The sequence below is a fragment of the Lepidochelys olivacea genome (genome assembly GCF_965140295.1).
Source record: "Lepidochelys olivacea isolate rLepOli2 genome assembly, chromosome: 24".
Lineage (NCBI taxonomy): Eukaryota > Metazoa > Chordata > Testudines > Cheloniidae > Lepidochelys > Lepidochelys olivacea.
The window spans coordinates 19,187,527-19,202,547 of NC_140434.1; the positions used below are offsets into that span (position 1 = coordinate 19,187,527).

Here is a 15,021-nt window from a genome sequence, read left to right on the forward strand (position 1 = left end):
CACTTTTCTGCCCTGCCTGTCCTTCCTGAACAGTTTATATCCATCCATGACAGTACTCCAGTCATGTGAGTTATCCCACCAAGTCTCTGTTATTCCAATCACGTCATAGTTCCTTGACATCACCAGGACCTCCAGTTCTCCCTGCTTGTTTCCAAGGCTTTGTGCATTTGTATATAGGCACTTGAGATAACCTGCTGATCACCCCTCATTCTCAGTATGAGGCAGGAGCCCTCCCCTCACAGACATTCCTGCCTGTGCTTCCTCCCGGTATCCCGCTTTCCCACTTACCTCAGGGCTTTGGTCTCCTTCCCCCGGTGAACCTAGTTTAAAGCCCTCCTCACTAGGTTAGCCAGCCTCCTCGCAAAGATGCTCTTCCCTCTCTTCGTAAGGTGGAGCCCGTCTCTGCCCAGCACTCCTCCTTCATGGAACACCATCCCATGGTCAAAGACAGAGGCAAAAAAAGCATTGAGTACATTAGCTTTTTTCACATCCTCTGTCACTAGGTTGTCTCCCTCATTCAGTAAGAGGCCCACACTTTCCTTGACTTTCTTCTTGTTGCCAACATACCTGAAGAAACCCATCTGGTTACTCTTAACATCTCTTGCTAGCTGCAACTCCAGGTGTGATTTGGCCTTCCTGATTTCACTCCTGCAAGCCCGAGCAACATTTTTATACTCTTCCCTGGTCATTTGTCCAATCTTCCACTTCTTGTGAGCTTCTTTTTTGTGTTTAAGATCAGCAAGGATTTCACTGGTTTCAGAGTAACAGCCGTGTTAGTCTATATTCGCAAAAAGAAAAGGAGTACTTGTGGCACCTTAGAAACTAACCAATTTATTTGAGCATAAGCTTTCGTGAGCTACAGTTCACTTCATTGGATGCATACTGTGGAAAGTGTAGAAGATCTTTTTATATACACACAAAGCATGAAAAAATACCTCCTCCCACCCCACTCTCCTGCTGCTAATAGCTTATCTAAAGTGATCACTCTCCTTACAATGTGTATGATAATCAAGTTGGGCCATTTCCAGCACAAATCCAGGTTTTCTCACACCCCCCCGCCACACACACACACAAACCCACTCTCCTGCTGGTAATAGCTTATCTAAAGTGACCACTCTCCTTACAATGTGTATGATAATCAAGGTGGGCCATTTCACTGTTAAGCCAAGCTGGTCGCCTGTCATATTTACTATTCTTTCTACACATCGGGATGGTTTGTTCCTGTAACCTCAATAAGGATTCTTTAAAATACAGCCAGCTCTCCTGGACTCCTTTCCCCCTCCTGTTATTCTCCCAGGGGATCCTACCCATCAGTTCCCGGAGGGAGTCAAAGTCTGCTTTTCTGAAGTCCAGGGTCCATATTCTGCTGCTCTCCTTTCTTCACTTTGTCAGGATCCTGAACTCGACCATCTCATGGTCACTGCTTCCCAGGTTCCCATCCGCTTTAGTTTCCCCTACTAATTCTTCCCGGTTTGTGAGCAGCAGGTCAAGAAGAGCTCTGCCCCTAGTTGGTTCCTCCGGCACTTGCACCAGGAAATTATCCCCTACACTTTCCAAAAACTTCCTGGATTGTCTGTGCACCACTGTATTGCTCTCCCAGCAGATATCAGGGTGATTGAAGTCTCCCATGAGAACCAGGGCCTGCGATCTAGTAACTTCCGTGAGTTGCCAGAAGAAAGCCTCGTCCACCTCATCCCCCTGGTCCGGTGGTCTATAGCAGACTCCCACCACGACATCACCCTTGTTGCTCACACTTCTAAACTTAATCCAGAGACTCTTAGGTTTTTCTGCAGTTTCATACCGGAGCTCTGAGCAGTCATACTGCTTCCTTACATACAGTGCAACTCCCCCACCTTTTCTGCCCTGCCTGTCCTTCCTTTCCAGTTTATATCCATCCATGACAGTACTCCGAGAGTCATGTGAGTTATCCCACCAAGTCTCTGTTATTCCAATCACATCATAATTCCTTGACTGTGCCAGGACTTCCAGTTCTCCCTGCTTGTTTCCCAGGCTTCTTGCATTTGTGTAAAGGCACTTGAGATAACTCGCTGATCCTCCCTCTTTCTCAGTATGAGGCAGGAGCCCTGCCCTCTCGCGTGCTCCTGCTCGTGCTTCCTCCCGGTATCCCATTTCCCCACTTACCTCAGGGCTTTCGTCTCCTTCCCCCAGTGAACCTAGTTTAAAGCCCTCCTCACTAGGTTAGCCAGCCTGCTTGGAAAGATCCTCTTCCCTTTCATGTGCTGGTTCGTTCCAGGTCTCTAATCCCCCCGAGGTTGAGGTTGAGAATATCCCACTGAAAGCTGCCTACTTCGAGCCCAGCATTGCAGTGGATCCCCAAGAGCCGGTAATTACTGCGGGGGAGGGAGGGGATGCGAGGGGGCAGGGTCTTGGGCAGGGGGATCAGGTGCCCAATCCTCTCAACTAGGATTATCCCTGATAAGAACATCCAGGACAGATCAGAAACTCCTCTGGGAACCCCTGCCCCAGGTCTAACCAAAACACCCCTCTCCCCTTTGAGAGCTGAGGACATAACCCAGGAGTCCTGGCTCCCAGCCCCCACTGCTCTAACCCACCAGACCCCACTCCCTCCCAGCGCTGGGGATAGAACTCAGGAGTCCTGACTCCTAGACACCCCCCACCGCTGCTCTAACCACAAGACTCCACTCTCCTCCAAGAGTCAGGGATAGAATCCCAGAGTCCTAGCTCCCAGGCTCTCTACTTTAACCCACTAGACCCCATTCCTGTCCCACAGCTAGGCATAGAACCCAGGAGTCCTGGCTCCCAGCCCTCACTGCTCTAACCCACTAGTCCATCTGTCTTTCTGTGAGCACAGAGGATCCCCTAGGGGTCGGTGACCTTGCTGCCCACCCCATCTGTCCATCCATCTCCTTGCAGGACCTACCACGGTACCACGAGCTGCCTACGTTGGAGGACAAGGAGCCAGCAACGATGGGGCCCAGCCTGGAGGACGAATACCTGGACCAGATCAACCCAATCTATGACGCCCTGTCCTTCGCCTCAGGGGAGGGTGTCCCCGAGCAGGGCTTCATTATGTCCCGGGCCTTATACGTCTGACAGCTTGGCACAGATGGACTCGTGTCTCCCTGGATAGACAGACAGCTCCCTTCCCCACTCCCTGCAGCTCCCCCGGCCCTGTACATGAGACCCCAACCGAGGTGCTCCCTGGGGTTTTGGGGAAGTTCTCTGGCCTGTTATATGGGACATCAGGCTAGATGATCCCAATGGGCCCTTCTGGCCTTGAAATCTATTAGTCCCACCCCCACCACTCCCTGGGATCCCCCAGCTCAGACAGACACATGGCTTCCTTCCCCACCCCCACAGCTCCCTGGGATCCCCAGTCTCGGACAGACACATGACTCTCCGGAATCTCCACCCCCACTGCTCCCTGAGCCCTGTATGTCTGAGATTACCCCCACCCAGACGGACACAGGGGGCCCCCCTTGACTTTCTAGGCAGACACCTGACTCTGCCCACGGCTCCCTGGACTGACACTGGTGCCTGGCTCACAACCCCAACTGGGCTCCTGTCCTGTCTGCTCCCAGTGGGGTCAGTGAGGCTGCAGCCCTCAGCAGGTCTGGGGGGGTCTGGCTTGAGGGGGGGAGCAGGGTGTTGGGGCCTGGAGGCCTCAGTGCTAGAAGTCTGGATTTGCCAAAGGTCAGAACTCATCCTCCCCCTCTCCATGCCAGGGGAACAGTCTCTCCTTGCCTTCTGTTGGAGTCATGACAGGGCGGGAGGCAGCATCTTCCCCTGGCCTGGCACGAGGGTGACTTTAGTTACTGTAGGAGCGGCTCCCTGCTGCTGCCGCTAGTGGGTGGGGTTGTGTGAGTGGGGATGGGTGAGAGGCTGGGGGAATAGGGAGTGCTCCCTTTCTCGCTGTGGGGCTGGTTCCTTGTCCACACACCGGTGGGTCAGCCCATTCACTACTACAAGGAGCTGCCCTATTGCAAGGAGCAAGTGTGGGGAGGGTGCAACCCCAGCCTGGATTCTCTACTTGCATTTCATCATTGGCTCAGACAGGATCCCTGCCTCAGCGACTCCCCAGCCCAGCTGGGTCGGGGGCCCTGCCATCAATCCCTCATCCCTCCTCCCTCCTGCTTCTGGGCCCTGCCCTGGTCCCCGCTGTACAACCACCTTCCATGGGGTATCTGAGAATGTGAAGGGTTTTTTTGTGTTACTAACTTGATTGGTCTCTAAATAAATCCACCGCTGCTGCTGCTTCTTTCTCCCTCCCCACCGGTGTCAAATTAAAGATGGGGGGTTAGCAACTTCTCTTTGTGCCTTTGCAGACATCCTGAGTGAACAGGGTGATTAGTGCCTTCGGAACCACTACTGAGCGACTGGGTCTGGGGCTTTAGCTGCTGCCCTGGTGCCTTCGGACCTGCCACTGAGCGACTGGGTCTGGGGCTTTAGCTGCTGCCCTGGTGCCTTCGGACCCGCCACTGAGCGACTGGGTCTGGGGCTTTAGCTGCTGCCCTGGTGCCTTCGGACCCGCTCCTGAGCGACTGGGTCTGGGGCTTTAGCTGCTGCCCTGGTGCCTTCGGACCTGCCACTGAGCGACTGGGTCTGGGTTGGGGATTTGTTTTTTGTATTTTCTGTTTCTTAAAATAAATGTTTCTAAACCAGAGCTGGTGGCATGTCTCCCTCTGGGGATGGGAACAGCTGCAAGAGCTGCTGCTTTGGGAGTGGGGGAGGGCAGTGGGGAGGGCCTTGAAACTGCCATCCGTGGCGGGGGGGGGGCGGGGGCAAGGCTCAGGCCCAGCACCGGCCAGGAATTACCTGTGCCGGGGCTGGAGGCTGCCACGCGCTGGGGGGGGGCAAGAAACTGACATCCGGGGGTGTCTGGGCGCTGCCACGCGCTGGGGGGGGGCAAGAAACTGACATCCGGGGGGGGTCTGGGCGCTGCCACGTGCTGGGGGTGGGGCTGGGCACTGACATTTTTGGGAGGGGGAGCAAGAAACTGACGTCCGGGGGGGGGGGTCTGGGCGCTGCCATGGGCTGGGGGTGGGGCTGGGCACTGACATTTTGGGGGGGCAAGAAACTGACATGGGGAGGACTGGGCGCTGCCATGCGCTGGGGGGGGGCTGGGCACTGACATTTTCGGGAGGGGGAGAAGAAACTGACGTCCGGGGGGGGGATTGGGCGCTGCCATGCGCTGGGGGGGGGCTGGGCACTGACATTTTCGGGAGGGGGAGAAGAAACTGACGTCCGGGGGGGGGGATTGGGCGCTGCCACGCGCTGGGGGGGGGGCTGGGCACTGACATTTTCGGGAGGGGGAGAAGAAACTGACGTCCGGGGGGGGATTGGGCGCTGCCACGCGCTGGGGGTGGGGCTGGGCACTGACATTTTGGGGGGGCAAGAAACTGACATGGGGGGGACTGGGCGCTGCCATGCGCTGGGGGGGGGCTGGGCACTGACATTTTCGGGAGGGGGAGAAGAAACTGACGTCCGGGGGGGGGATTGGGCGCTGCCATGCGCTGGGGGGGGGGCTGGGCACTGACATTTTCGGGAGGGGGAGAAGAAACTGACGTCCGGGGGGGGGATTGGGCGCTGCCATGCGCTGGGGGGGGGGCTGGGCACTGACATTTTCGGGAGGGGGAGAAGAAACTGACGTCCGGGGGGGGATTGGGCGCTGCCACGCGCTGGGGGTGGGGCTGGGCACTGACATTTTGGGGGGGCAAGAAACTGACATGGGGGGGACTGGGCGCTGCCATGCGCTGGGGGGGGGCTGGGCACTGACATTTTCGGGAGGGGGAGAAGAAACTGACGTCCGGGGGGGGGATTGGGCGCTGCCATGCGCTGGGGGGGGGGCTGGGCACTGACATTTTCGGGAGGGGGAGAAGAAACTGACGTCCGGGGGGGGGATTGGGCGCTGCCATGCGCTGGGGGGGGGGCTGGGCACTGACATTTTCGGGAGGGGGAGAAGAAACTGACGTCCGGGGGGGGGATTGGGCGCTGCCACGCGCTGGGGGTGGGGCTGGGCACTGACATTTTTGGGGGGGCAAGAAACTGACATGGGGGGGGACTGGGCACTGACATTTTCTGTGGGGGGGGCAAGAAACTGAGGTCCGGGGGGGGGGACTGGGCGCTGCCACGCGCTGGGGGGGGCAAGAAACTGACATCCGCTGAGGGGGAGCCTGGACACCGCCAGCCTCTGGGGCGGACACTGGGATCCAGGCCCCGGCAGGTTCCCTCGCTCAGGTTCCCCCCCCAGGTATGGGGGGCGGGGCTGGAAACCCCACCCTCGGGGGGCGGGGCTGGTATCTGGCTCCGCCTCCAAAATGGCGACGCCCCCGCACGCGCGCCCCCGCAGACTCTATGGCTGCCGCGGTGCATGCCGGGACCATGCCACAGCTCTGACCTTGCGGCCGCACCGTGCAACCAAACTTTCTGCCCTCGGGCCCCGCCCCTGGTAGGGCGGCCAATCAGGAGCAGCTCCTGGGCCTGGCCTCGCCTCCGGCCAACGGGAAGGCGGCATGGGAAAGGGGCGAGGCACGGTGACACAGTGGCCAATAGATGTGGTATCGCGGAGAGGGGCGGGTCATACGCAGGTCTGTCCAATAGCGATGGCTCATAGGGGCGGGGTCCGTGGAGACTCTACCCAATGACGATCCGCCATACGCCGGAACAGGCGGGACATGGAGGGGCAACAGCCCATGAGGTCAGGGAACCCCGGAAGTAGGCGGAGCTTTCTCTACCCTTAGCCAATGGATATACGCGATAGAGGCGGAAGGGGCGGAGTCTAGGTCGGCGCTGGCCAATGGCGGCGTGGAGGGGGCGGAGCTGAGGCTGCGGTGCAGGCGGGTTCGGGTGTCTCCCGGCTCCGGCTGCCGCTGCTGCCGCCGCCGCCTCGTGAGTCTGGGGCCAGGCGGGACTGGCGGGTATCGGGACAGGCGGGCGCTGGAGGGGCGGTGGCGCGATAGGTGGCCCCCGGGAAGGTACCGGAGGGGGATCGGGGCGGGGCGGGGGGGCAGGGGTGTGTGTGTGGGGGGATCGGGGCGGGGGGGTCGGTGGGGGAGTGTGGGGGGAGATCGGGGCGGGGGGGCAGGGGTGTGTGGGGGGGGGATCGGGGCGGGGGGGCAGGGGTGTGTGTGTGTGGGGGGATCAGGGCGGGGGGGTCGGTGGGGGAGTGTGGGGGGAGATCGGGGCGGGGGGGCAGGGGTGTGGGGGGGGGGATCGGGGCGGGGGGGTCGGTGGGGGAGTGTGGGGGGAGATCGGGGCGGGGGGGCAGGGGTGTGTGGGGGGGGGATCGGGGCGGGGGGGTCGGTGGGGGAGTGTGGGGGGAGATCGGGGCGGGGGGGCAGGGGTGTGGGGGGGGGATCGGGGCGGGGGGGTCGGTGGGGGAGTGTGGGGGGAGGGCGGGGCGGGGAGGCAGGGGTGTGTGTGTGGGGGCATTGGGGCGGGGGGGTCGGTGGGAGGGTGTGGGGGGAGATCGGGGCGGGGGGGCAGGGGTGTGTGTGTGTGGGGATTGGGGCGGGGGGGTCGGTGGGGGAGTGTGGGGGGAGATCGGGGCAGGGGGCAGGGGTGTGTGTGGGGGGATCGGGGCGGGGGGGTCGGTGGGGGGGTGTGGCGGGGGGATCGGGGCGGGGGTCGGGGCGGGGGGTCGGTGGGGGTGTGGGGGGCATCGGGGCGGGGGTGTGGGGGGGGTCGGTGGGGGGAGATCGGGGCGGGGGCAGGGGTGTGTGTGTGGGGGGATTGGGGCGGGGGGGTCGGTGAGAGGGTGTGGGGGGGGTCGGGGGGGCGGGGTGTGGGGGGGGATCGGGGCGGGGGGGTCGGTGGGGGTGTGGGGGGCATCGGGGCGGGGGTGTGGGGGGATCGGGGCGGGGGGGTCGGTGGGGGGATCGGGACGGGGCAGGGGGGTCATTGGGGGGTGTGGGGGGATCGGGGCTGGGCGGGGGGTTGGTGGGGGGGTGTGGCGGGGGTCGGGGCGGGGGGTCGGTGCGGGTGTGGGGGGCATGGGGGTGTGGGGGGGATCGGGGCGGGGGGGTCGGTGGGGGGAGATCAGGGCGGGGCGGGGGCAGGGGTGTGTGTGGGGGGGATTGGGGCGGGGGGGTCGGTGAGAGGGTGTGGAGGGGATCGGGGGGGTGGGGGGTGTGGGGGGGATCGGGGCGGGGGGGTCGGTGGGGGTGTGGGGGCGTCAGGTGTGTGGGGGGGGGTCGGGCCAGGGGGCTCGATGGGGGTGTGTGGGGGGGTCGGGGTGGGGGTCGATGGGTGTTTGTGTGGGGGGGCGGTATCAGGGGCATGGGGACGGGTGGGATTGAGGGGTGCTGGGCTGGTGGGGTCACTGTTGAGGCAGGTGGACCCTGGCAGTGGCAGGTGTCTGGGGGGGCAGGTAGCTCTTGGAGTACACGAGGGGGTATCAGAAGGGATGGGTTGTTAGTGGGGTAGATACACCCATCAGGGGAATTGGGGTGTTGTAATAGTCAGACCCCACTCGGGGTAGGGTGCATTAAGTGAGCTGTGGGGAGCCAGTGTCAAGAGGGGCATTGTGGCAGATGTACTTGGAGCTTGGCGGTATTGCAGGCAGGTGGATCCTGTTGTGGGGGGGGTTATTGAGGTTGTCGGACTCAGGAGGGAGTATTGGAGGGTGGGGGTCACTGGAAGACGGGGGGACAGATGGACCTGGGGATATTTGGGGTCTGTTGGAGACCAGTATCAGGGCAGCCTGTGGGAGGTATCCGTGTGGGGTGCATATCCTGGATAGATGGGGTGGTATGGATTGTGGGATATTCAGGGCATGGGGGGTATATTGGGAGGTATCTGGAGCCGCCCACCCCTTCTCAACACTGCTATCTGTTCTGCTCTCCACAGCCCCCCACCATGGGTAACGTCCTGGCTGCCAGCTCCCCCACACCCTCCCCCACCATGCCGAGTCCTGGCTCTGGCCTAGTGTCAGTGCCGCCTGGCTTCACCATGCCCCCCGTCAGTGGGCTGGGCCCCCCTGCGCAGGAGCGGCTGGAGGAGAAGGGGGATCGGCTGCCCAATCCTGGCACCTTTGAGGAATGTCACCGCAAGTGCAAAGGTGAAAGCCTAGCACCCATTGTCCATACACCCCCCCCCCACCTCAGTCCTGGCACCTTCAAAGAATGTCACCCCCAGTGCAGAGGTTGGGAGCACAGCAAGGGGGAACCTCAGTACACAGCCAGGTGGACAGGTCCCTGGGGGAGCGGGGTACCAGGCTGGACAGCCCAGGGGTCTGATTGGGGGAATGGAGTTACCAACAGGCTGGAGGGGCCCATGGGGTGAACGCATGCTGGGTTGGATGGGCTCAGTGCTGACTGTTGCTGTCTCTTCCCCAGAATTGTTCCCTATCCAGATGGAGGGTGTGAAACTGACAGTGAATAAAGGTCTTAGCAACCATTTCCAGGTAAGGGCTATGCCCTCTGGTGAGGCAGGGTTCGGGGTGGAGTGGTGTGAGGTTGTAGCCCAGGGGGAATGTGGGGGCTGAGCAGGCTGGGCAGAGACATGCCTGCCGGGGGGTGGGGGGGCGTGTGTGCAGATTGAGGGCAGCTGGCTTCAGCAGTGTTACTGAGCATTTTCTACAAGCCAAGCAGTAAATGTGGTGGGGGCACGTGACCCTGAACCTCCTGATCCCATGTGTCGCGTATGGGGCTGGGTGAGGCTGTGGGTTGGTGCTTTCTGTCTGAAATACTTATCTGACGCCCATCACCACTGTATCTGACTCTTTGCAGTCTAATGCATTCATCCCTATGCTTTCTGGGACACAGGCAAGGTGACTGTCCACATGTGAGATGGGAGCCAAGGCCCAGAGAGATGCAGTCACTTTAGGGACCGGGACCTGGACCTGGGTCTCCCATGCCAGTGCCCCTGGGTTGCCCTTCCCCTCTTGCTGCGGGCATAGAACCATGTGGCTAGAAGGGACTGCAAGGGTCGTCTCGTGTAGGGGTTCTCAACTTTTCTGTTTCTGAGATCCCCCCAACAGGCTATAAAAATTCCATGGCCCGTCTGTGCCACAACTGGTTTTCTGCATATAAAAGTCAGGGCCAGTGTTGTGGGTAACAAGCAGTGCAGTTGTCCTGGGTCCCAAGCCACAGGGGGCCTCGTGCAGCCAAATTGCTCAGGCTTTGGCTTCAGCCCCGGGCCTCAACAAGTCTAATGCCGGCTCTGCTTGGCGGACACCCTGAAACCTGCTCGCGGCTCCCCAGTGGGAGACGCAGGATTTGGTGGGCCCTGCTTACTCTGCTTGCTCTCCCCAGGTGAATCACAGCGTTGCCCTCAGCACTGTTGGCGACTCCAATTACCACTTCGGGGTCACCTACGTGGGCACCAAGCAGCTCAGCCCCACAGAGGTGAGTGCCGGGGGGTGGACTTAGCCGGCTGGCAGCCAGCGCTGAGGAGTCACCTCTGATGGTGGGAGAGGGGCAGTGTGTGTTTGCGGGGAGAGTTGTTAATCTGGACATTGAGGTTGGAGCTGTCAATTCAGAAAGTGGGGAAGTTTGCGGTGAGGCAGGCTTCTCTGGGTGGGGGTGTGGCAGAGGGATGCTGTTGCCCTGATATGGGGGAGGGGATGTTACTCGGCTGGATTTCAACCCTCATGCCCCTTTCAGGCCTTCCCGGTGCTGGTGGGCGACATGGACAACAGCGGCAGCCTCAACGCCCAGATCATCCACCAGCTCTCGACCCGGCTGCGCTCTAAGGTGGCCTTCCAGGTATGTCGTGCACTGCGGGTTCTTCTCTCAGCTCTCCCCTTCACGTGTGTTTGTGTGTGTGTGTGTCAGAGCATCTGTGTGTTCCCCCACCCCACCCTGTGGGTCCTTATCTCAGCCTGCTCCTTCGTGGGGTGCGCGTGTGTCAGAGCATCAATGTATTCTTTTCTCCCACCCCCTTCCCCCGCAGGTCTTTCTCTCAGCCCTCTCCTTTGCAGGGGGCAGGGTGGTGGGGGTGTCGGCATCTGTGTATGTCGCCCGCAAGTCCTTCTCTCAACCCTCATCCCTTTGCGGGGGGGATCAGAGCTTCTGTGTATACCCCTGTCAGAGTCTCTGCTGGGGAGGGGAGTGCAGTGTGGTTGCTCCTTCACAGTTTAAGGTAGTGGTGTTACCTGGTAAAAGGTAGCAGGGATGTCAGGGGCGGATTTAGAGTTAGTGGGGCCTTGTGCACAGCTTCATTTTCAGGGGCCCCACCTTGGGACCCAGCCAAGAAAAAGAACATTCTCTCTTCTCTCTCACCCCCCCCCCATTTTTCATTCTTTTTTTAATTCATCCTTTTCCTATATTATAACTAATATGAAGTAAATGAAACTAGTGAGGTATCTTGGTTGGGGTGCAGGAGGGGTCATGGGGATTGGGCTCTGGGAGGGAGTTTGGGTGCTGAGTGCAGGCTCTGGGCAGGGGGTTGGGATGCAGAAAGGGTCGGGGGGCGGCGCGGCTCCCAAACCGACTAGCACACCCCTCTGGCAGCGACTTCTAGGCAGGGGGGGCAGGGGGTCTCGTGCACCACTGCCCGCAGGTGCTGCCCCCGCAGCTCCCATTGGCCATAGTTCCTAGTCAATGGGAGCTGCGGAGTCAGCGCTTGGGGCAGGGGCAATGCGCAGAGACGCCCACACACACAGACCCCAGGACCACAGGGATATACCGGCTGCTTCCAGGAGCGGCGTGGCGTGGAGGGAGGGAGGCAGCGCTGTGCTGCTGCTGGCAAGTCTCTGCGCCCCTTGGGGGGAGGAGGGCAGTGGGTCTCTGTGCACTGCCTGGGGCGGGGGCAGGGCGCAGAGCCACCTCCCCCTGCCAGGGATACGCAGAGATGTGCCAGCTGCTTCTGGGAGCGGCGTGGGGCCACCGGCCACAGAATGCAGGCAGCCTGCCTGAGCCCTGCTGCGCTGCCAGCCAGGACTCGGGCAGGTTGTCAGACGAGATTTGTCCTGCATTTTAGGGGCCCCAAGCCACCGCACTGTTTGTTTCATGGTAAATCTGCCTCTGGGGGATGTTTGCCCCCTGGAGGTCGCCCCAGTCTTGCCATGTCCCCACACTCTCATTCCAGACGCAGCAGTCCAAGTTCGTGAACTGGCAGGTGGATGGAGAGTATCGGGGGGAGGATTTCACGGCGGCTGTGACGCTGGGAAACCCCGACATCCTGGTGGGCTCAGGTGAAAGCCCCATTCCCACCTCTGAAGCTCCTGCCCTGAAATTCCACCCTGTCTCTGAAGTCCCCCACCAGCTTGACCCTAGCCTCCCCTTCTCCATTCCCAGCCCCTGCCACCTCCACTTCCGCAACCTGGCCCCTGCCTACCATCACCACTAGTCTGAACCCTGCTCCTCGTAACCCCCTGGGCCCAGCCCCAGCTGACCAGTCTCTTTTCACAGGGATCCTGGTAGCCCATTACCTGCAGAGCATCACACCCTGCCTGGCGCTGGGCGGCGAGCTGGTCTATCACCGCCGGCCAGGAGAGGAGGGCACAGTCATGTCTCTGGCTGGGAAATATACAGGTACTCAGGGAACTGGGGCAGGACACAGACAGCAGCCAGGACTTCTGGGTTATATGCCTAGCTGCAGCAGGGGAGTGGGGTTTAATGGGTTAGAGCAGGGGGGCTAGGAGTTGAGACTCCTGGGTTCTCTTCCCTAGCTTAGGGCTTTGGTGGGGGCCCTACTCGGACACTCACCCACTCTTCCCTTCTCCTGACAGCACCTAACTGGATTGGGACCTTGACGGTGGGGCAAGCCGGGGCCCATGCAACCTACTACCATAAAGCCAATGACCAGGTATGTGGCGCTCAGAGGCCCACATTCCCTTCAGGCTCCCCCTCTGACATGAGGGCAGGGGCTTTGGCTCCCAGACTGGGAGCAAGGTGTAGGGGCAGGTGAAGTGAGTGGCGAGCTATGTACAGGAGATGTGCTGGGGTGCACAGCTGAGAGCCTGGAGAGGCGAAGGAGTGGGCGGTGTCCTGCCCCAGGAACAGATATGCTGGTCCCAATTGCCTGCAAACCTGGAGGCTGCCATCCCATTGGGGAAGGCTGGGGGCTGGGTTTGGGTGGTGGGGACTGGGATTACATTGTAAGTGGGTGGTCGGGGATAGTGTTCGGGGAGGGTGGGATCACATTGGCAGGGGTGGAAGCTGGGGGCTGGGGTCCTACCGGGCGATTGGCAGCTCTGCTCACCAGACTGACCCCGCTCCCCTCAGCTGCAGGTGGGCGTGGAGTTCGAGGCCAGCACGCGCATGCAGGACACTAGCGTCTCCTTTGGCTACCAGCTTGACTTGCCCAAGGCCAACCTGCTCTTCAAAGGTACGGCAGCCCCAGGCCGCCCTTCCCCTCTGTGCCCTGCGCCCCAGCCCCTCCAAGTGCCACTAACCCTGCTGTCTGCTGCAGGCTCTGTGGACAGTAATTGGATCGTGGGCGCCGCGTTGGAGAAGAAGCTGCTGCCGCTGCCCCTGACGCTGGCCATGGGGGCCTTCCTGAACCACCGCAAGAACAAGTTCCAGTGTGGCTTCGGCCTCACCATTGGCTAGAGCCCTCTCCTCCTCTTTCACCAGCCCTCCCCCACCCCAATTCCAGTGTCCCCCAGCCCAGACTGCCATGCGGTTTGAGCTGCCCTGGGACCCTTTGCCCCACCCATCCACGCTGGTGCTGCCCAGTTAAGCCCTGGAGTGCGGGGCTCCAGCCCCTTCACTGCCCCGAGCAGGCTGCTCCCCAGAGGGCCACTGCGGGTGCCATGGGGTAGGTCCTGACAGAGCCCAGGGGTCTGATCCCCAGGGCGAGCCCCTTAGCATGGTGGCTCTCGCACTGTCACATTTGGGTTCCAGTCACCTCGTCTGCCCCTCAGGACAGGTCACTGGGGGCTGCTCAGCCCCAGACACAAGGTTTGACACTCTGTCCCCAGGGGCTGCTGGAAAATGGAGAGCTGGCTGGTGCAGGGTCAGTGGCTGTTGGGCCCCTCAGGAGGTGTCTGGCCTGCCCCCTGCCTCTCCTGGCCGCTATATCCTAGCAGCCCCTGAGGGGGGGTGGAGGTGTGACCCTCCCTGCTTCCGGGATGGGACCTAGTGTCCCCTCTATTCGCATGGCTTGGATTTGGGGCTGGGGGCTGTCCTGGGGCACCAGGTAGGGAGGGTGAGTGGAAACCCAGTGACAGGATAACCCCCCACCAAGGGTGTAAAATGCCCTCTTCAGCCTGATACCCTGTGCTGACATTCTTCCTCACCAGGCGGCACTGTGACATCAGGAACTGTCCTACTTCTGGCGCAATGGGAGAAGGACTGGCTCCGTCCTGGGGGTGGGGTCGCTTGGCCTGATGCACTGAGCGGGGATCGGGGCTTGGTGGATCCCCTCAGGAATGGATTGTCCCAGCTGGTGGGGGTGCACTGACCCTGCAACTGTCTGCCAGGAGGGGCTGGATCCCTCACCAAACCCCCCACATCTCTGTGCAGCTGTGGGGAGATTCTCTCTCTCTCTCTTTCTGCACCAATTACACCCCCTCCCTTCGTGCCCTTGGATCGCTGGGGTACCAGTGGCTTTGCAGCCTCATACCTCACACCCCAGAGAGCTGTGGGGCAGACTCTACCCCTGGGGTGATGGGGCCACAACCTCTCTGGCTGCTGCACCCTAGCTCCCCTGTTCAGGCCTCCCCGGCCCTTCCCCTCCCAGCCAACACTGATCCGAAGAGCCACAAGGGACCTATTGAGCGCTCTCTGCACCCACTACGGATTGGGGGTCTGTCTGTGCGCACACACACAGCCCCGCCCCAGCAGGAGGAGCAGCAGTTTGGGGGGCCCTGCCTGCATCCCATCCCCACCCAGCAGCACTGTGAGGAAGACCAGCGCTTTGAGGGAGGGGTCCTGTCAGCCCCCGAGCAGCACCTGGAGGAGCAGTGGATTGGGGGGGGGGAGAATCCCCAGCAGCCCCCCCCCACAGCAGCACCAGGAGGAGCAGCGGATGGGGGGTCCCCCCAGCAGCACCTGGAGGAGCAACGGTTTGGGGGGTTCCAGCAGCCCCTGGAGGAGTGGTGGATTGGGGGTTCCTCCGCCCCGCCGTTAGAGACTCTGCGTGTAAATCATG

At 61.3% G+C, this 15,021-nt stretch overlaps 2 protein-coding genes across 4 annotated transcripts in view; both read left to right on the forward strand.

The window, feature by feature from the left end:
* NECTIN2 (nectin cell adhesion molecule 2) overlaps nucleotides 1-4,645 on the forward strand; it is a 47,590-nt gene extending 42,945 nt beyond the window's left edge. Inside the window, exons 8-9 of one of the 2 annotated variants that reach the window (XM_084614067.1) lie at nucleotides 2,255-2,344; nucleotides 2,896-4,645. In XM_084614067.1, the coding sequence (XP_084470193.1) occupies nucleotides 2,255-2,344; nucleotides 2,896-3,075 (270 nt within the window). In that variant the 3' untranslated portion in view covers nucleotides 3,076-4,645. The remainder of the gene's footprint in view (nucleotides 1-2,254; nucleotides 2,345-2,895) is intronic. The other variant, XM_084614069.1, reaches the window with a different exon arrangement.
* Nucleotides 4,646-6,794: 2,149 nt separating this feature from the next.
* Nucleotides 6,795-13,615, forward strand: TOMM40 (translocase of outer mitochondrial membrane 40). Of its 2 annotated transcripts, none has more exons than XM_084613101.1 (10): nucleotides 6,795-6,870; nucleotides 8,830-9,040; nucleotides 9,318-9,385; nucleotides 10,236-10,328; nucleotides 10,587-10,688; nucleotides 12,013-12,118; nucleotides 12,336-12,458; nucleotides 12,656-12,732; nucleotides 13,152-13,254; nucleotides 13,339-13,615. In XM_084613101.1, exons 2-10 carry the CDS (start codon nucleotides 8,839-8,841, stop codon nucleotides 13,476-13,478), a joined length of 1,014 nt encoding a protein of 337 aa, XP_084469227.1. In that variant the 5' UTR covers nucleotides 6,795-6,870; nucleotides 8,830-8,838; the 3' UTR covers nucleotides 13,479-13,615. The 2 variants fall into 2 exon arrangements, with proteins under 2 accessions (XP_084469227.1, XP_084469226.1); XM_084613100.1 differs by having other exon boundaries at nucleotides 6,801-6,956.
* Nucleotides 13,616-15,021: the final 1,406 nt, after the last annotated feature.

Excerpts from the sequence above, each read along its gene's own strand:
- TOMM40 (XM_084613101.1), top strand. The coding sequence starts at position 8,839 with ATGGGTAACGTCCTGGCTGCCAGCTCCCCCACACCCTCCCCCACCATG. Across the intron at positions 12,119-12,335 it reads CGACATCCTGGTGGGCTCAG|GGATCCTGGTAGCCCATTAC; the intron begins GTGAAAGCCCCA and ends CTCTTTTCACAG. Across the intron at positions 12,459-12,655 it reads TCTGGCTGGGAAATATACAG|CACCTAACTGGATTGGGACC; the intron begins GTACTCAGGGAA and ends TTCTCCTGACAG.